This window comes from Ruditapes philippinarum, unplaced genomic scaffold (assembly GCF_026571515.1).
Source record: "Ruditapes philippinarum isolate M1 unplaced genomic scaffold, ASM2657151v2 ctg4456_1_1_1_1, whole genome shotgun sequence".
NCBI classification, from domain to species: domain Eukaryota; kingdom Metazoa; phylum Mollusca; class Bivalvia; order Venerida; family Veneridae; genus Ruditapes; species Ruditapes philippinarum.
In genome coordinates this window covers 134,515-157,409 of record NW_026858526.1, presented here as the reverse complement: position 1 = coordinate 157,409, position 22,895 = coordinate 134,515, and the positions used below count along the sequence as shown (strand labels likewise).

General features: G+C 31.8%; 1 protein-coding gene across 1 annotated transcript; it reads right to left on the bottom strand.

Moving 5' to 3' along the window:
• Nucleotides 1-18,006: 18,006 nt before the first annotated feature.
• LOC132753493 (interferon-induced very large GTPase 1-like) lies at nt 18,007-20,814 on the bottom strand. The gene has a single exon (XM_060743975.1). It carries the CDS (start codon nt 20,812-20,814, stop codon nt 18,007-18,009), a length of 2,808 nt encoding a protein of 935 aa, XP_060599958.1.
• Between the last annotated feature and the right edge of the window lie 2,081 nt (nt 20,815-22,895).

The window sequence follows — 22,895 nt, the reverse complement described above, 5'->3', positions numbered from 1 at the left end:
TAAGCTGATATCGCATTCGGTGCATTTGGCAGTATATTTGAAGGACAAAACTTGCAACGATTGATCAAAATAGGTATTATACACTTCATTTGGTGACTGACTGGGAGAGAAATAAAATAAAAATATTTAAATGGTTAAAAGAATCTTTATCTTATAGCTACGTTTTTGCATTTATTTAGGCGTGCAGAGAAATCAGCAAGTCAGTGACGGACAGACTGTAGAAAAAAAAACCTCTCATCCACTAGCAAATCTTGCAAATGCTATTTCCTATATAAATAAGACATTTCTGCAAAATGCGTTCTTCACTTTGATTCGAGTGAAGTGTGAAACATAAATATATAAATAGATAAATAAATAAATAAAAAGATAAATAAATAAATAAGAGCTCAAAAACAATAATGCATTTTATTTATTCTGTTCTCATTTAGAAAAGGAACAAGAATAACGAGTAGAGTCTCCAAATAATTGCATTTGCACCTAAACGAATCAAGTTGAAATTTCAGTACATGTTACTTACTTACCCTAATTAAAATGTGTAATCTGGTTACATTAAATGTGAAAAATTGATGCTTTGTATTTGTCATTATATGTGTATAGCATAGATTATTGGTAAACATCTTTATATATATCTAACTTGCAGATATTGGTTAGTCAAAATAATTTAGCAGAGCATAAAGAAGATAATGTTATCATGTGTATTGCCTTTATTACGGCTAATGGTAATGAAACAACCACCATATATTTTGCAGAATATATGAGAGATATATCTGAACTGTAAAATTTATTTTAAATGAGAATTTCACAAAGATATCAAGGTAACAATGTTGATTTCTAAAAGTTAAAAATAGCTGTAAATTACCATTTTCGCAACTTTGTATAGACTTAAATGTATTTTTCCCAATATTTCAGTCATTTCTGAAAAAACATGCCAGAGTTGTTAGTTTTCTTCATCATGCATCATTAGAAAACATATATTTTTTATGTTTAAACATTTTTCTTTTACTTATTTTTTGTTCATGAAACTCTTGACATAGATAAATATAAAATCGTGCTTTAATACATAATACAGATATGAGCTTTTCTCTAAGTATACCGAACAGGATAGTATCCAACTAAGCTTGTAAGTGGGTGTGTCGGATGTGTAGCAAATTCTTTTAAAATGCTATACATTTTTTAGAAATACTTTTAAAGATCGTAAAATCAAAACGCTAATGTTTCTGAAATATGGTTGTTGATTTGTGCCATTCGTGTTTTCGCCAAGCAACACCGCCAAGCGAAAAGTCGAGAATTATCAAGTTAAAATGGCGAGGGCGCGGAGCGAAAAAACGCTTATTACTTGGGGCGCTGGCGAAATTTAATAAAGAAAATTTGGCCCTACGCGGTCGCGGAGCGAGATTTTAGAAATAAATCGGCGTGGGTGCGGAGCCCCCGCTGTCTTAACCTGTTAATTCTCGACTTTTTGCTTGTCTGGACCGCGGGGCGAAAGACACGCTCATTAGCGGGGGCGCAGGGTGTGAAGTTTTATCTATTTATCTACGTCCCGCGCCCCCGCTAATGAGCTTGTTTTCGCTCTGTGCCCCCGCCGTTTTCACTTGTTAATTTTCGACTTTTCGCTTGGCGGAGTCAACGCCGAAAACACGCTATTTGTCGATGGCTTGGGGCGAATTTTTATCTATTAAACATCGTCCCGCACTCCGCAAATTCGCGTTTTGTCGCCCCGTGCCCCTGTCGATTTATTTCTTAAATCTCGCTCCGCGCCCCCGCAGGGCGAATTTCTATTTATTAAATTTTTCCCCGCACCTCCGCTAATTGGCATGTTTTTGCTCTGCGCTCCCGCCATTTTAAGCTGGTTATTCTCGACTTTTCGCTTGGCGGAGTCGCGGGGCGTTAACACGGATCACACAAATCAGTCACCATACTGAACTGCAATATTTCTTTTCAATATTGTTTTATGCCATCGCAGCATCTGCGATGCGGTGGTATATAGCGATTCACCTGTGTGTGTGTGTGTGTGTGTGTGTGCGTGTGCGTGTGCGTGTGCGCGTGTGTGTGTGTGCGTTTGTTTGTGTGTGTGTTCTATAGATTATATAGTGAACTTAAAAAAAGCTTCTTGTGAAAAACCACTAGTCCAATTTCAACCAAACTTGGCAGGATTGATCCTTGGGTAAAGGGCTTCTACACTTGTTCAAAGAATAACATTCTATTCAGAAATCTGGTTGCCATGGCAACCTAAAGGAATTATAAGAATAAATTTAAAAAAATCTTCTTGTAAAGACCCAAAAGACCTGGAGCTCAGATATTTTGCATTAGGCTTCGTCTGGTAGACCTCTACCAAGATTGTTCAAATTATAGTCCTGAGATCCAAATCGGCCCCGCCCCGGGGGACATTGATTTTCACTATATATGAATATAGTAAAAACTTAAAATACCTTCTTGTCTGAAGGTACTAGGCTTTGAGCTTTGATATTTGGTATATGTTATAATCTATAGGTACTCTACCAAAGTTGTTTAAATTTTGCCTCTAGTGTCAAAATTAGCCCCACCCCGGGGTCATAGGTTTTTCTTATATGTATATAGTAAAACCTTAAAAAATCATCATCTCTAAATTGACAAAGGCTAGAGGTTAGATATTTTGCATGAAACATTGTGTAGTGAACCTTTAGCAAGATCGTACAATTATGGCCCTGGGGTCAAAATTGGCCCCGCCCCGGGGGTCATTGATTTTCAATATGTACATATAGTAAAAAATCAAAATATCTTATTGTCTGAAAGTACAAGGCTTAGAGCTTTAATATTTGTTATATGATATCATCTATAGGTACTCTACCAATGTTGTTCAAATTTTGCCTTTAGTGTCAAAATTAGCCACGCCTCGGGGGTCATAGGTTTTCCTTATATGTATAAAGTAAAAACTTAGAAAATCACCTTCCCTAAATTGACAAAGGCTAGAGGTAAGATATTTTTGTATGAAACATTGTGTAGTGAACCTTTAGCAAGATTGTACAATTATAGCCCTGGGGTCAAAATTGGCCCCGCCACGGGGGTCATTGATTTTCAATATGTACATAAATTGAAATATCAAAATATCTTATTGACTGAAGGTACAAGGCTTAGAGCTTTAATATTTGTTATATGATATCATCTATAGCTACTCTACCAATGTTGTTCAAATTTTGCCTTTAGTGTCAAAATTAGCCCTGCCGCCCCGGGGGTCATAGGTTTTCCTTATATGTATTTAGTAAAAACTTAAAAAATCACCTTCCCTAATTTGACAAAAGCTTGAGGTTAGATATTTTTGCATGAAACATTGTGTAGTGAACCTCCAGCAAGATTTTACAAATTATAGCTCTGGGATCAAAATTGGCCCCACCCCCGAGTGTCATTGAGTTTCACTATGTACATTTAGTAAAAAAATAAAAAAATCTTCTTTTCTGAAGGTACAAGGCTTAGAGCTTTGATATTTGTTATATGATATCATCTATAGGTACTCTACCAAAGTTGTTCAAATTCTGTCTCTAGTGTCAAAACTAGCCCCGCCCCGGGGGTCATAGGTTTTCCTTACATGTATATAGAAAAAAACTTAAAACATCATCTTCTCTAATTGACAAAGGCTAGAGGTTAGACATTTTGCATTAAACAGTGTGTAGTGAACCTCTAGCAAGATTATTCAAATTAAAGCCCTGGGGTCAAAATTAGCCCCGCCCCTGGGGATCATTGATTTCCAGTCACTATGTCATAAAGTTAAACATCTTATTATCTGAAGGTTCTTATCTGATAATAACAGATAGGTTAGTGATCTATGCATTATGGCAATCTGTATAGAAACAAAAAAATGTGTTCCTACATTACTATTTAGTGTTGTATTTATGCGGTGGCATGGCATTTTTTACAAATGCAATCTTGTTTCTATTATGATTTTATTATTATATTAGATAAGAATCAGTACAAATAGTGGCATTCAATAAATAATCGAAAGGTCGTTTGTTCTATCCTCGGGTGAGGCGAATTTTGACAATTAATTACGGTCAAGTCTAATTAATGGGCATTTGTCTCAGGATTAACGTTAGTTTATTAGTCGGTCACTTGCGAAGACATTAGAAGAAAATCAAGTCTGTTGGGTGGACTAACCGCCTACATAGAACCAGTTTGTAGGACAAGAAAAAAACAACTTACCAACTGAAGTCGAAAATTCAAATAAGTTAATATCAGAAAACAAAGAATATGAAGTAATGCTACTATAATCCATAACAATGTTTATCAAATGGAAGTGATTACAATACTATCTGCACATTTCACTAAGTAAATTAACTTGTTAGAGGAGCGTATTATGTCATGTATAGAGTATATACAAAGTCATGTAGATATGCAACAAGTACCAAAACATATTCATTGTTACGCACTTATCTTTAAGCTACAAAATAAAATGTTCAGAATCTCTGTTCATATAGCAATATAGAATGTAAAGTAAAAGTCTGTGACCATCTACCATATCACTGTAACCGTTGTCAGCCTTTGGTAACTGTAATCCATTTTTGTATCGGATTTCTATGCAGTCGTCATCGAGATATCCTTTCCGTCTTGGGCTTTCTATATCACTCATTGGTCTCTTAGAAACTCTAAGATATGAAGCTGAGATAGAATTCTTTCCTGAGAATCCTGCCTTTGAAGCTAAACTCAATATATATTTCATTAAAGGATTTAAATGCTAATGTCTGATGGTAAGATTTTGTAAACATTTTTGAGTCCGCTTAGCGCATTTTTTCATACACATTGCATGTTTTGAAGACACAAGAACCAACAACGAAATGAATATCTCTACAAAGATTGCCTCAAAATCTACTCAGAACAAACAATTGGTAAACTTGGAGGAAAGTCAAGAGGGGTAGAATCACATTTCGATTTTTCATAAACAAAACCTTTTCTGGCACATTTGTCTAGCCAATAATAGTCAAATTATCATAAAAGAATTTCACCTTGATAATCAAAAGCAAAATAACTATTCAGCACCCGTTTATTATATATAAAATATACATGGTGTATAACTCGCCGAATTGTTTTATCATTTTATTATATATAGTAAACTAGTGATTGAAAGTATTTTTGTTATTGGTGATCAAAGGGATTTTTTTTGGATAATTTAACCATTATTTGCAAGACAAATGTGCCGAACACCTGTATTTAAAAAAAATGATTTCCATGACAAATGTTTACAATTATCACACAAAAGCATACACCATCGGCAGTCAAGGATACGCATTCTTTCTCATTAAAGCATACACGATAGATAAATTTTGGATAGAAACATAATCAATAAAAGAACAGTGTCCTGTAAGGGCCATCGCTGCACACTTTTATATCGAAACAGCAATAATGTGATAACTACGATCATTAAAAGTTGAAAGCGCGATACTATGATGATAGCAATGCGAAGAATCGATGGTGTAAACACGAAACTACGATGGTGAAAACGCGAAGCAATGAAGGTAGGATGCTGATACGTCGATATAATATCGTTTTTTGGCTATCATGTTTTCGGTATTTCTACTTTTCATTATCATTGTTTCCATTTATCTTCATCGTTGTTTCGTGTTTTCACCATCGTAATATCGTGTTTTCATCATCGTTGTGTCCTGTTTTCGTCACGGTTGTCTCGTGTTTTCATCATCGTAGTTTCGTGCTTTCACTATCGTTGTTTCGCCTTCCTATTTGACATGCGCTAAGACTTCAAAGCAATGGATGGTAATACTAGTGCAAAATATTTTTATGAATAGTTCACCGATTAGGAAATTATAGTTGTACTGGCTATGATTTGTGTTTTAAAGATTACTAAGGCGAAACTACGCTAATGTAAAAACGAAACTCCGATGGTGAAAACACAAAACAACGATGGTGAGAACACGACACTACCAATGTTAAAACACGAAACAAAGATGGTGAAAACACGAAACAGCAATAATGAGAAGAAATCACGACACAACAAAACGACGATAGTGAAACGTCGAAACAACGGTGGTGAAAACACGATACTTATCGAGTTTTCATTCATTGTTTTGCGTTTTTGTTATCGTTGTTTCGTATTTTTCACCATCGTTGTTTCACGTTTTCACCATCGTTGTTTCGCGTTTTTACCACCGTTGTTTCACGCTTTCACCATCGTTGTTTCGTGTTTTCGCTCCTTATCGTTGTATCGTGTCATCGTTATTACATTGTAGGAATATGCGGCGATGACCCTACCGGGACATCATAATAATCAGCAAGATTAAATGCAGAACCGTTTTTTGTCAAAATGTTCCCTAGAAAAACATTCAAACGGGAATATTAGTTTCCACATAGAATGGAATTTTGAGATAATTATTAGATCATAAAGTATTTGTATCACATAAAGGCTTAAACAAGTAGACATATACCAAGTCTACGCCGACAAAACAGAAGTAACTTTCACTTTCTTAGCTTTACATTGTCAAACCATCATCATTCGGATCAGCATAATCCAGAGCTTTACACGTTTTTCAATTGGAGATAAAATAAGCTCCGCCCATTTTCCCAACCAATTCATCATCGTAAATAAACGTATTTATTCGCTCATTTTCGGTATTTATCGTCAGCGACGCGTAGTTTCCGTTTACAACACTAAAAAACTATAAAAAAAAATTAAAAAAAACTCACAAGGTTACTAACTGTTTTAAGTTAAATATTTTTAAGGAAGTAAAAACTATTAATAAGACTATATTCAACGACAAATAAATTTTACTGAGGGGATTCCAATTTGCATAAGAATAAGTAATATTGACAGTTAAGCTGCTACCTTACCACTTCCAAATTTTCATATCAACATCTGATAGAGATTTTGATACGACTAAATACTAATACAGACCAAATTATGGCTAGTAGTAGCATTTACTATTACATAAGTAACCTTAATTCTAACGTATGACTTGACAAGAAAAAACTTTTAACAATATTAAAATTAAAACCAAAGTTGTATGTACCCTCTCGTACATAACTTTTTATTTTTACCATACTTTACAGATATGTTTACTAAATAAATATTCTGTGTAGTATTTAATGTACATAAAAATAGTTCAGATCGACAGCAAGTCTAGGTAACAGCTATTGTCACAGATTTTAGAGCTGTTATTGATTCAGTACAATGCATAAAAGAAGACCTTACTGTACGTCAGCTTACATATATTTAATATTTTGAGTCATAGGATTTAACCGAAATGTAGGTAAACAGAGATGCTTGGATACACTAAATATTTATTTCAATATTAAAATGGGGCAAATTTACAAGTTTTGGTTATACAACGGAATTATTTGTAATAATTGTTCAACCAAAGCATCATATGAAACTATAACGAATTTACAATCCAAAATGAAAGTAAAATAGCACAGCAGATTTGTATCCCGTTTTTGTATGGAGTATTTTCATTGGTCCGAGGTTTTCATGTGACCAATGAAAATACTTCATGTGACCAATGAAAATACTCCATTTGAAAACAATCTGCTCGCCATTTTACTTTCATTTTGGATTGAGAATTTGACATATAGAAAAAAGATGCGTTGTAGTTTCATATGATGTTTTGATTGAACAACTATTACACATAATAATTTAATTTTATCATATTTAAATACGCAATACAAAGAAATATTCATTCACTGTGAATTTAGTGTGTTTTATTCAAGAGAGTTAAACCGAAACAGTGCAATCAGATCTCTTTCGAGTTTCGTTTGTTGACAGTTTGGGCTTGAATATTACTTGCTACGTATAATCAGCGAAGGTGTCAGTATTGTTTCCTTAAAAAGTATTTATTTATCTAAGTTTTGACACCAGGGTGGGCAAGATCGGTGAAAATTAATGAATATATGCGCTGATAATTGAGATGCTAGTGATATTTCTATGCAAAATGAAAGTAGAGTAAAATACCTTTTTAATTTTTTAGAGTCATAATTTTCTTTTTCATAAAATTTATTTTTGTCAATAGTTATGATGTTAAGATGATGTTTAAGGGTTTTGGGTTGTAGAGGGGGAACGGGGGTATAGTGTAAGACATGGCCAAGCGACGTTCACCTGTGGTTTCAAAGGCTGGATTTTTGGCAACGAATAGCCTCCATAAGATTGAAATATATTTCACAGATTGAAGAACAAATGGAATATTTTAACCTTTATTTGATGGTTCCTTTGCCGCATTTTATTTTATAAATAGACTTATAAAAATGAAATTAAAAACAAGACTGGTGCAATCATCTGTCAAAATCGCAAACTTCTGTCTACATATCTTGAAAATAGTGAGATGTGAATAGGCAAAAGAATAATGTCATAACAATACTTGAACAACGCGGTTACCAGTCTTTTTAATGCAAATAAAAGCCATGTCAACATGGCCATCACTCGCCAAATGTGTTTGCTCATTGGAGGAATGTATATGTAGTAGAGCAGAATAATTCAATTTTAAGAGGTCTTTTGGTAATGAAAACTGATGGCTAAAGTGTTACAGATTTAATATCTATGTGAATACTTATGGCTGAAAATAACAAAGGAATATAACTGAAAAATAATGCAGGGTAGAATATCATTCTTGTGTGCTGCATTCCTCGTCAATGACATCAATTCTCCTATGAAGTTTTAAGTTGATACCTCTAACACTTTTGTGATAAGCTCCGGACAAAAAGTATGAAAAATAAAAAGGGCAATAACTCAAAAAATATAAATGGTAGTGTTATCATTCTTGTGTAAGGCATTGCTCCTAAATAAGATCTATCCTCCTATGAAGTTACATAATGACATCTCAAATATTGTTTTAGTGATGCTCCACTCAGGAACAAAATAAGTTTGAAAAATAACAAAGGGAATTAGCTCAAAAATAATAATGCAGGGTAGAGTTATTATTTGTGCGCTGCATTCCTCTTCAATGAGATCTATTTACCTATGAAGTTTCAAGTTGATACACTTTTGAGATGAGCTCCGGACAAAATAGTATGAAAAATAACAAAGGGCAATAACTCAAAAAATATAAATGAAAGAGTTACCATTCTTGCGCACAGCATTCCTCACCAATAAGATATATCCACTTATGACGTTTCATGTTGACATCTGAAAGATTTTTTGAGTTATGCTCCACTCAGGTGAAAAATTAAGTATAAAAAAAACAAAGGGCAATTACTAAAAAAATTTGAAAGGTAGAGTTATCATTCTTGTGTACGACACACCTCCTGAGAGAGATCTATCCACCTATGAAGTTTTATGTTGATATCTCAAAGGCTTTTTGAGTTATGCTCTAGACAAAAATTAATTTTAAAAAAATAACAAAGGGCAATAACTCAAAAATTATGCAGAGTAAAGTTATTATACCTGTGCATTGCACTCATTTACAATGAGATCTATCAACTTATGAAGTTTCAAGTTGATACCTTATTAGTTTTTTTGAGATATGCTCCAGACAAAAATGTCGGACGGACGGAAGGTTGGACGGACGAAGACTATTTCGGCGGGGATAATAAGCCAGTAGGGCACTATTTGTCAACTTCTTTAATGTTCGAGTTCATCTTCATGAATTCACAATTTCAACATCATGATTCACGATTTCAGCATTCAAATTTCATAAATTCACGATTTCAAAATCAAGAATTCAAAATTTTATCTTCATGAATTTACAATTTCACTTCACGAATCCAATATTAAATCTTTACAAATTCACGACCACAACTTCACAAATTGAATTTCATGAATTAACATTTTGGACTTCGCAATTTCAACTTCGTGGAGATAAGTTGAGTCTCATGAAATTAAAAAAAACACATAAATACTTGAAGTTGAAATTTTGAATTCACGAAGCGGAAATCTTGAAGTTTAAAACCTAAATTCGCGAAAATGAATTCGTGAGGTTGAAATATTCATGAAGCTGAAATCGTGAATAAGTGAATTTGAAATCGTGAATTCATTAAAATGAAATCGTGAATCCGTGAAAACGTGAATTCACAAGCTTGAAATTGTGAATTTACGAAGAAGAAGTCGGGAATGAATGAAGTTGAAATGTCCCCACCGGTCGTACCTTAGAAAAGGAAGCCCTATTGGAACGTTTTATAAATGCTTATTCTGACACCGGTAAAAATGCTGACCCTTAGGTGATATGGGATATTAAGGTAGTTGTTTGCGGTGTTGACAGCATGTATTTTCATCTAAAATCAACTTCAATCCTATTTGGCAATCATTTACTTTTTAATATTATCATCTGCACACTGTTTAGGTGTCTACTTACAATGTTAATCATTCTGTTATCACTCAGTCATATACTGTAATAGGGTAAATTGAAAAAAAAAACATTGTCTTACACAAGCACACACTTTATTTAGTATAATAAACACATTATTCCGTTACAAACTGCTTAATATGATAATTATAATATAAATTGATATTAATCAATATACATGTATATAAACATTATTTCAAACGTTTAGGAGCACATTACCACATCAATAATTAAAACATGACTCCTGTATAACAATCAAATACCATCTTTTTACTTATAGTGATTAGATTGTATACACTATCTCTAAACTTAACTTGATATTATACCATAGTTATTGTAAGAGCTTGTGCAACTTTTCAAAAGGGACACTTCGTAGCAAGACAATTTATCTCTCAAAGGGTATTGTTCTGCAGATCCTGTCATTTACAAACCTTTTAAAAATTAGATGACTACGGGAAATAAGAAAACATAAAAATATAAAACGAATTGAGAAAATTAGAATAAGAAATGAAGGAAATAAGAATCTCAGTAAGTTAATAGTAAACAAAATGCAGTAAAAATTAGAAAACATGAAGGATATATCAATCATGATGGAAATTAGAAATGTTTAAAGAACAGACGAATAATCTTTAATGTATTAAAAAAGCTTGAATAAGGTAAAAAGAAAAATATATGTGCTTGATAACGGCGGTAAACAAAGGTGGTATTATAGTTAGACAAATAGTTTATACAATCAGTACTACCTACTGTTTAAAACATTACTTCATTAATCTAAACTATCAAAAGGTAAAATCAGTTTAAAATGCTACATATTATTTTCTACTGATATTCTTCGTAAATTTTTCTTTTTTTGTTGGTATTTTCGTTTCTGTATCTATAACATTAACCAATCAACAGGATAATAATTGATAAAATTATCTGGCTCGGGTTAAATCTATACCAGTTTCGATCTGGCAATTTTGTAACTAATGATTTTGTAGTAAAGCTATTCTTATAGCTGTACATTTACTAATACATTTATTTTGAAATTGAGACTTTTGACGAATGAAAATTGTTTAAATGAATTTAAAATATATTTAAAACCCTTATTTTTACTTAAATAATGAAGTGCCATCAGCACATATGATGCACACAATGATTGCTATACATATTCAAACAAGAGCAAGCATATGTACAGCCCGATTAACTGTCATTTTATAAAAAACCAAGATCTTGGCAGAAATTTCAAAATTCACAAAAATCCAAAAGTATGCCCATTTTTAATTAACTAATTCTTTTAAAAAATGAGTCTATTCTGATCCTGAACTTCGTAAGTCATGGAAACTTTTATAACGAATCTTTACTTGGAATTGTCTTTGTTTACAGAAACACTGCTCAGATGTGCAGGAAAGTTCCACAATTCTTCAACTAGCTGTGCTAAAGAGTAATTTTAATGATGCGTTATGAAAAAGAATCAACAAAGATCCAAGCAAATCAACCATAAAGGCAAACACACTATACACAAACGAAAGTTTATGGTAAAACTTAATAATCACGCTATTATTATTAACATTTTATTGCATAGGCTAACACTACTAGAAAAAGATTGTCACAAAGAAATAAATCGAAAATCGCGTTGGTATTAATTTTTCAATTACAAAGCATGCACATTTTCTACATTACATTTACACATATCTTTTTTCTAAACAAAGCCGTAACATAAAATCAACAAAAATAACCTTTTCATTATTTCCACATAAACCAGAGTATAAATACATATATATACTCAATGAATAACTGTAAAATGTTTCTCTCCGATTTGTAACGTTCTTGATATTTGTAGAAAATAACAAGTCAATATCATAGTAAATATTAAAGAATATTGTACAGTGTATGACAAAAATTGACTTTGATTTCATAAAAGGTAAAAGACAAGCTTAAGTTAACAATATCAAACATAAGCGCTTTGCATAGATGCAAATTAAATCTTAATAATATGTCTTAGTATTTTTCTATAACATGATTTTCATTAAAACTGTCGTGTGAATAATACATGCATTTTAGAGAACATGAACAATAGCACAAAGCTGATAAAATATGTAATTAATCAACAAAGTCCTGGAAGTTCAAATTTCAGACAAATTAATGTAAATAATAGATAAGTAAATGGCCGAATGAAAAGTTTCATTTTCAAAACATGTACATTAACATTTCTTTGCAGATTGTACACAGAACGTTTCCATACATAATCTACAAAGAAATATCTACAGCCGCCACCACCACCAAAAACTTCAACGAAAATAAAAATGAATCTGAATGATAAATTGTGTCATGTTAAAAATGATGCACACGCATTTTGAAAACAAATTATAATTTTCATCATTTTTATCATTATAATTATTGAGTAAAGTCATTTCAGCCACTAGTACATCGTTTATCTATTAAGCAATCAGTAGTATCATTTAAAAAAGGTGCATGTGCAAAAAACATAATATAGTTATCACATGTAAATTTGTAAATACGTAATCTTTTAAATTCAATGAGATAAAGGTAACTCTAAAACTCAAACACACACCCGGCAAACTTACGCTCCATTTAAAAATTCTGATGTACTGAGAAACGCGAGAATGGCATTTCCGAGATAGAGCCGAAGGCCGATTTAAAGGGCTCATTTTAAGTAATGTTTATGTTTTTGTCTTGTAATTCATTTAAGTTGTATTTTTCTTAAAAAAGTTGAGCGTTAATTTTCCGGGTATTATAACAAATATACAATAAATCTTAATATACAAATATAAACATTAGTTATACAGTGTTTAAAGATTACAAATTATTCTCAACTTCTGAATCACTCTCCTCATTTTGAAAAACTGAAACTGATTAATTTGCATAACAGATATTAATCTAAAGTGAACATTATTTTTCTATAAATCAAGATAAATCGCTATTCAATCAGCAAAGCTAAATCAAATCGACGACGCTTCCGCATTTAATCATTAAATTAACCAAAAGTAAAATTTGGATAAAATATAATGAGAAATCTTACATTTAAAGCTAGAATATTAATTATCATCATCATCACGCGATATTTAATAATCGATCATTGTTAATGTCAATTGATGAATACATTCCGAGTTTTTACCATTGCAATGCATTGATATAAAACATAGAATATTAAATGATAAAAATAATGAAAAACATTTTTTTCTTTTATGCATTTACCTTGAAAATTTAATATTCTTCCAATTGATTATCTCATGTTTCCACTGCAAATCTTAAAACTGCAATCTCAAAGTGACGAATGAGCACGAATTTAATATGTAAGATAAATTGTGTAATTTAATAATACACGCATTTGGAAACATACTCATAACTTAAATCATTTTATATATACTTAATGAGTAAAATCATTTCATCCACTAGTAAATCGTCAATCTATTGTTCTGCAAGTGCTATCATTTAAAATACAAAACATATGCTTTGTTTGTTTGTTTGTTTCATTTTACGCCTTTCCCAACAGTATTTCAGTCATATAGGCGGGTAGTTGCAGAAATTGTTATGATATAATTGTAAATTAGCTTTTGAAATCAATAATACAATAAAATACACAAAGTTAACACAAAAGCTAAATTAACATACAATACATATAAATACACTAAAAACATATTAATTATACAGTGTTTAAACTTAACAGATTATTATCATCATCTAACAAACAGAAACTTTTAAAGGGATTTCAGTTTATAAACTAAAGTAAATTATTACATTTGTTCTTTAAATCAGAATAAATTGCCTGTTATTTATACTAACAAAAATTGGCGGCGCCTCCAAATGTTCTTGAATTCTATGTATATTTATAGTTTCTATGTCTAATTAAAGTGAAAAAGTTTTCTCCATACATCAAATAGAAGGAATATTAAAACGCCGGTTGATTTGAAATAAATTTAAAACACATTAATTTATATGCATTAAACAAATAAAATAATAAATCACACACACACACGCACACACACGCACGCACGCATGCACACACGCACGCACACACACACACACACACACACACACACACACAGGCGCACGCACACACACACGCACGCATCAATAAACAAAACGGTTGTTTATCAAGCACACAAACGTTAATTTATAATATAATTGGAAACAATGAAAACATCAATATAATATAAACAATTTTAACAAGTTTTTATCAAGTACACAAATGTTGATTTATATTATAATTGGAAACAATGAAAATATCAATATAATAAAAACAATTTTAACATGGTTTCATAACGCAGTAAGACATTGTATTAAGACCACCATCAGAATTGGACCAAAGCGGTGCTAGCACAATGGTGTATAGGTCTCAATTTTGGATACTATTAATATGGCTTATCTATTTATGACCACAGCCTATTTTTGACATCAGGTCTGAATATGTTGAAACAATATGTATTATAAAAGTACTACAATATATATATATATATATATATATATATATATATATACAATGTTAGTCAGATATGAGTAGAATATAAGTCTGCAATAATCAAATGTGGTTTCAATACACAATCTACTATTAAAAAAATCATTTTTCTACAAAAGCAAATTCATGGTCTCAGTGTGTGTTGACTGAATTATTAGATTATTAGTGGTCTCAATAGTGAAGTAAAACAACAGCAATAAAAAGCAAGCAAACAAAACAAACAAAGATTTGGGACTGAATTTGGTGGTCTTCTTAGTGGATAATTGAGGGAGGGGTGTCTTTTATTCTGGGTCTTGCGTTTTGATTCCTTGCACAAAAAGCACATAATTGGAAAATATGAAAGTATTAAATTGACATTATATCAACCCGAGTGTAAATGATGGGTGTACATGTTAGAGTCAATGAAACGTAAAATTCTAATAGACTCTTACAGTTAAGTATTACTTATTTATGTTTCTGCGATAAAAGCATACGACATTAATAGAATTAATCTAATCCAATCAACATTAAGATAATTTGACATTTTACATATTAGTCGGATTTTCGATTTACTGACCGTTACATTTTAAGTATAAAGGAAAAAAAACTGGGGTTAACCTTGAAGCATTGATCTTAATTGGAATATATCCTGTGTTATCCGGTCATATCAGATGATTTTTGTCTTCATATTTTATTAGAAATTATTAAAAAAACATGAATTTCCAAGTGATATAAAGTTTGACTATTTGAAAAATCGTGTTATATATAGCAGAATGTAATCAAGGCAGTTATATGAATTAACCGCTGTTAAATGTAACCTCGGATATACGTTCGTATTGTGTTACATATGAAAATTGTGCAAAATAAAATTTGAGTGAAAATTATCACTGCATTTGTATTATTTCTCTTTTTTTATCGAATAATACTTCTTAAATATAGTGCAAAACATTTATAGCATTGTTTCGCTGTTGAAAATACTGAAAATAAGTTTTCTGTGTTTCTACTGACTATCAGTTACTATAATTAAACAGAATACGTTTCAGAAAGGCTTTTTAACGCCGATGATTTTGTTATATCTGTCCAGGTTGACGGTACATCCAACTTGTACTGATAGAAGTCAATCAGCATGTCTTTATAGGTTGCCACAAACCACATCCAATATCTACAGGTGGCATGCATATTAGCTGATGGAGCTATATACCATTCATTCAGGACTTTTTTATAATCTTTGTAAGGATGCCATTTTTTACTACATGGTTCTCTTTTTTTCTTGTTACATTTGTAATTACAAGCTTTACAATCATGTAATAAATTTGTTTGTATATTAAATTCACAAGATGCTAAATCTGCACTTTCTTTAATATCATCAAAGCGAATGCCTATGCAGCATAAAGGTCGATGTTGCATGCAGTAATGATCAGAACCTGTGTGATCTTCATTCTTTGTACATGGTTCACCGCAAAATTCACACTCTTCCTGACATCCCCATATCTTTTGTATTAAACGCTCAATAGGATTTGAGTTTGCCCATTGCACAGAACCACAATCAACCTCATTATACCACAACACAAGAGCTGCTTCTGTTTTCTTCAAACCGTCTAAAATTTCTTTTGTGAAGAATTCTAAATTTTCAATAGTCTCTTTTTCATTTTTCATGCAAATAAACATTTCTGTTGGAATAAAGAAATCTGACGCTTTCATTAAGATCTGAAAATATCCGACCCACTCATCGGTGGAAATGCATGATTCAGTTTTGTATTTTTTATTTATATTTTGTACGCATTCCTTTACAGTAAGAAAGAAATTACTTAGTAAAGATGAAGATATTTTGGCATATAACCTTGATTCTGTTGCAAAAAGAAAATGATTAGCCTTATGGGTTATCCATGAGCTTGCAAAATCCTTTGGAGCACGTATGTATCTAATGAAATTATTGAAATCGTCCTTTTCCAAAAGATCAGTGCATATTTCAATCATTGCTCTGTTTTTTACTGAAGGAAGATGAGCATAAAGGTCATCAGTTACTCTATTTGGAAGCGTTTGCAATGTCCATTCGTCAGCAAAACCTTCAATGACGTTGATAAAAAGTTTTGAGACAACATCTTCTGAAAAACGGCAACTGAGGTGAGCCTCGAAGCTAATTTTTTGTTGCATTTTATATGTTTTAAGACGAGCAGCAGCACCATAAGTTCTAAAATAGTTTTCGTTATGTTTCTCGAAAACCGCATGTGCATGCCTACTTACATGTACAAAAAGTTTCACATAAAAAGGCATTTGAAGCTCACATTCAGTTTTCCCCTCTAAACCGTTTTCTATGCTAGAAGAAATTTCATGAATAAATTTATTTATTGCCATTTCCGTTATTTCTTCGCTAACTTGACAAATCTGTTCGATTTTTTTGTCAACTGCTTTAAATAATTCATTCGTCTTGGTTTTAACAATTTTCATTACATGTGTCCGAAAAGGTAAATAATCTTTGGTTTTTTTTTGCCTATTTGTGGATCTAAGCTGATATTTGTTTTTCTGTATGTCTGTGTGTTATTGTATATGTCCCTTTTTATAAGTTTGTTCACAATTTTGGCAATTGTTGTTTTTTATTTTTAGCGTTTGCTGTCTCCTTATATACATTTTATATCTATCGGTCTATAATATTGTTCTTTTGATCTCTCTATTAATCACTATATATACTATAGTTATATATTATATTCGGACTTATTCTGTTTCTATTTTCTCTATAATCTTTATGAGTTATGTGTGTCTTTTTATCTCTTACTTATATTGTATTGCTTATGATTATTCTTTGTATATATATTTATCTTATTTATTCGGTCTCTGTTAAATTGTGCTCTTGAATTTTCTATTAGGTCGACTTCTCATATATCATTTATATTTTCTTGTTATAATTTTCTCTCTTATTTGTCTCTCCTGTCGTATCTGTGATTAGCTCTTTATATTTCTTACTGTCCTCTTTTCTCATATTGATTCTTTTATTAATCTGGTCTTGAATGTATTGTTCTTATGTTTTCTTCACATATTTTGTTCGTTATAATCGTTGGTTTTCTTGGTATTCTTGTTGTCATCTGAATATTATTATGTCTTTGTTATCTCTTTGTCTCTTTGTAATATATTTTTCTGTATTTGATATATCTTTTTGCTTTTCCTCTTTCAGTCTAATGTAATTATTAGTTTCATTCATATTCTTGTTCGTTAGATTGTGTTCTTGCTTTTCTTGTAAAAGTATGTTATCTTTGATCATCTTATATTCTAAATCTGTTTGTTGAAATGTGTTATTTCAATTTATTTCTTCGATATAAGGCTTCAAGATCGCCAAATTGTTGATACTTGAACAACATGTTCCATAGCCTTATAAGCTTTAATTTCAATGCTATTCCTAAAGGAGAATACAAAATCTTCGTTAAGAACACCTTTCCATAAGTTATGTGCATGTTCAGTTATATCGTCTAAAGATTTGTAGGATTTATCTTTCATTGCCAAGGCTTTTTTCAAGATACTAGACCTAATATCTATTACCTTTTCACTGTATTCAGTATTAACTCTAGCCATCGGCGGATTACCTTGCCACAGATTTTTAAGATACCATACCTGTGAGTTAATATCAAATTCAATAACCTGATTGAAGGTAGTTATATTTTTAATATTTTCGCTTTCTGCTGATTCTTTTGTCATCTCATCTAGAGTTTGAATTAATTTTCTTAGACCACTCATCATTTTGTCGGACGCAGAAGTGTCTGTTACGTTTTGATGCAGGAAGGAACAGCTTTTCTTTATGTCTAAGTCTTTGTTTGTCATTTTCAATCTAAGAAATGCATGTACAATAACTTGAAGTATATCTCGTATTTCGCTTGTATTTTCCCCCATTATATTTATCAGTGTTACATCTCCTATTCCAGTTATTACAGTTGCTAATTCATTATCATGCTCATGTTGATAATGACTTAGTTCTGGTGATCTCAGCCCTTCTGTGTCAACAACAAGAATGAAATTGTAATCTGATAATTTATCATCACATTTAGATATATCTACAGGTATCAGTTGTGCATGAATACCCCTGGTACACCTTCCGGTTCGGGTTGAAAACTGACATCCAAACATAGTATTTAAGAGAGTTGATTTTCCAGAGCTTTGCAACCCTAACACGCTGAGTGCTAGAACCTTGCCTGCTCCAATAAATTTATCAACTTCGTTGACTACAGCTTTTAACCATCTATAGGGCATATAAAAGCTTTCGCCATCTATAAGTTCTAATTGGTGTCCATCAGCAACCAGAAAACCAATTATTTTTGATATTTGACCTAGTGGGGGCAATTCATATGCAACACTGTCTTTTCCAAGTTCTAAGATTGCCTCATTTATGTGTCCTATCTCACGAAAAAAATGTTCTATTAAAAATGATGCTTCATTTATCCGTTCTTCCAGTTCTGATATGGAATTTTCTTGTTCTACTATATCAGATTGAACTTGTCTTTCCTGACTTTTAAGAAGTTTTAATTTTCTCCAAGCTAGTCGACGTTCGTCAATTAATGGCGGCAATGATTGTCGCTTTTCTTTTTCGATTGACAAATGTAACCAACAAAGAAAATACTTCATTACATTAAACTTATTTTCATACTTTTGAAGCATGTAAGTAAAAAGTTTAACTGATTTTGTTATTGCTTTTATTTGAGCTTCTCTAATATTTTTAATGTTTGTATCAATGGCGTTGCCCCCTTGAATGCTTTTTTCCCTCTCCCGCTTTTTGATAAGTTTTCCTAATTCTTTTGAAAATTTACTATGAACAGGTGTCAGAGTTTGCTTCCAAGTATTTGATAAGCCCTCTCTATTCATCTGCTTAATCATTTTATTTGATTCGTGCTTACCTATTTGACAGTTTTTATCATCTTCATCTATTATTATTTTTACTTTTGCTTGTTGTAAGCGTTCATGATATGATTTAGTGCAATTTGACTTCAATTGATCTGTTATATGTACTGATATAAAGGCGACCATGTCGACAGCGTTTTGTTCAACCTTTCCTTTATATGTGCTCAACACTCGGAGAGTTATGTTTGGTTTCAATTTCAAAACATTATATTTAAACTCATGTATTGCCATTTTTGTTTCTTGTGTAATGGGGTTTGCAATAATTAAAATTACTGACGAACATTTCAGGAGAATATCAATTACATTTCTACTTCTTTTTAGAATAGTTTCAATGTCAACTACTATGGTGAGAGTATCAACAAAGGTTGAAATAAAATGTTGAATTTCTGCATCAAAATCATGTTCTAAATCACCCCTTAAGTTCAAAAATGTCATTGCCTCTTGAAATATATCTCTTTTATCCCCAATTAACGGCAACCAGAACATTTCAACGTGTCCATTACTTAATTTTCTTTTTGTCATTCCAGAAAGGGAGTCAAAATTGAAAAAAGTTTTACATCCATGATCCGAAAGAATACTATTCATCAATTTGGATTTTGAATAGCGGGGTCGACCCAACCTTCCAAAAGCTATCATTTTCGTTTGAAGCTCAAGAATGTCAATTTCTTGACATTGAACCTCATTGTTTCCGTAATTTCTTTGTTTATTTTCTATTGCTAAAGATCGCAACGGCCAAACAGATAGTACTGACATTTGCTGTTCATTAGTTTCTTCCCAATACTTATACAAAAATGGTACAGCGATTTTGCAAAGATACAGTTTTTGTACAACGACTTGTTTCAAAAAAGGATCACAACATTGAAAAATTGTAAGAAATACATCTAATGGGCTTATGTCTTCTTGTTTATCGTCAGGCATGTCTGATAAAAAGCTCAAAGTATCTTCATAAACATTGCCGTTATTTAAATCTTGTTCATTTGTTACTGATATGTCCCTAGATTCACTATTCGAACTAATCAATCGTTTAAGGACTAACCACGGAATATCAGTTGAACAAACAGTTCCATTTTCTTTCTTCTTCCATTCGCTTGCATCTACGGCAACAATGTCTCGGATCGATATTGCACCTGGGTGTCTGTTAGCCAACCCAAGTTTTGTTAGGGTTTGAAAAAATATATCTTTGCTAGACGCGACAATATCTGTAAGAATAAAAACAAATTTTAAGTTGCTTATTAGTAAGGTCATGTTTCTACATAATTGAACTGTAATTAATAATTTTTACTGTTATTTTGTCTGCAAATTACATCAATGGATAGGAACTATCATGATTTGAACCTTAGGAAGTAAACTCTATTGTATTCACTGTATCTGTCGTCCGTCTTTGGCCGATTTATTTGAGCAACTACAAACTATTTTGGCTCAGGACTACAGTTTGCAGATTTTAATGTGACGTTGATCATGAAAAGATCAGAACAGCTTGAATGTATTTTCTAAAGTCCACATATCCCCATAATTTTTGACGAGTAATTTGTCACTGTGATGTTACTGCAATAGTTGCGACTTTCTGCTCGTCACCCGACCGGGTGAAATTCACTCTGCAAGATTACGCCACCGCAGAATGCTGCAAAAATTCAGATGACCGATAGTTTGACTTAATCGAATCTACTTTAAGTTATTACACATGTAATATTCTGTATGTATTTATTGTCCTGAACGTCAACACTCTGTTCAATTTCCGTTTTATTTCATTAATATTAATAAAAAGTTTGTTAACTGCTTATCTATGCATTTGTAAGTGAAAACGGTCTGAAAAATCCAATTGTTAATCACTTGTGTACTGCTAAAAAACAAAGTTTTAATTGGAAAAACTTTAATTCCCCATATTTTACATTTTTAAGAAATAAACAAATCTGGTCTTCACGCAAACTTGTTTCTTCAATTTAAGTACGCTCTTTCTTTGAACTCAGCCAACTACAAACGTGACAGCAATTAAAACTGTAACGAGTTTACTTTTTTATAATTCATCGTCTCAAGTTTCTATGAATTTGCCGATCTTCTGTATATTGTATAATATCATATATTAATCTTATATTGGTGCCTCTGTATCTTCCAGATAGAACACCAGTTTGCTTTTCATTTATATGTTCACTTTTAATACTCTTGTAGGGAGTTGAAAATTAGAATTATATTTAGCTTTTTGATATTTCAAATGATGTTCCTGGTTAAGCTATAATTTCAAAAGACATTGCCGATGAGGTAAGACCCTAGGATTTTTATTTTATTGTCGTCCTATATCAACAGTTGCAGTTCATTTATCTAGGTAACAAATGGGAACAATCACCAGCAAGGCTATGGCGACGTTCACCAAGCGCAGTCCCCAACATAATCAAGCCACACCCAGAAGGTACCGAACCAAAACAAAAATATCATCCTAATCAGAAAACTGAAATAATTATAAATGAATCTTCACATGTTATCTATACTTGTAAAATGTTTAAAAACAGATACATATTATATGATATCATTGCTGAATAGAGTCAGATAACATGGGAGACAAAATACATTTCTTGTGTATTCTTGTCTGTCTGTAATATAGAAAGCAAATAAAACGACATTAGATCAAGACATGAAACTGTCAATGTTGTGAAGATAGCGAGCATATAATTGAATATAATTTTTAAGTGTTGTATTTGTTATAGATATTTCCAAAAGTAAACGTGTAGTACATGTATTGTGTTATTCAAAGTGCTAATTTTAATAGTTCTTAAAATTGTATAATCTCTCGTATATAAGTGTATAAAGTGAAGAATTATGTTTGACATTAATGACATTAATGTGTTGTTATAAGACGCTATTGACGACGTTTAGTGTGAAGTTCATTGATGCATATTTGTAAAATAGAACGGCGACCAATAAGGTGCACCATGGCTGAGAAAAGATGAATTGCTGTGGTTCTCGAAAGCAGACGATACCTTTGAAATAATACGTAACACGAGTATCGACTTTTAAAACACGTGACATTTCCCGCTATTCATAAAGCGGTATATAAGGTATGTACATTCATTGTAAGAGCAGAGTAATATTGGCTTATAAACCGTTTGGACAAACAAAATCTTAAAATATAGTTATTTTGGTCTTACCGCAGTACCTTTGGATTTTAGCTGTTTTCACGTGACAATTTTGTTTGTTTAGAAGTTAATTTCAATTTATGAATTATCAGATAAAGAAAGTTAACGTAATCATAAAAAGTGAAATTTGTATGTGGTTCGATTTAAATTCGGTTAAGAAGCATACCTTTGTTAAGGTATTGTAATATCCCAGGGTCA

Excerpts from the sequence above, each read along its gene's own strand:
- LOC132753493 (XM_060743975.1), bottom strand. The coding sequence starts at position 20,814 with ATGACCTTACTAATAAGCAACTTAAAATTTGTTTTTATTCTTACAGAT.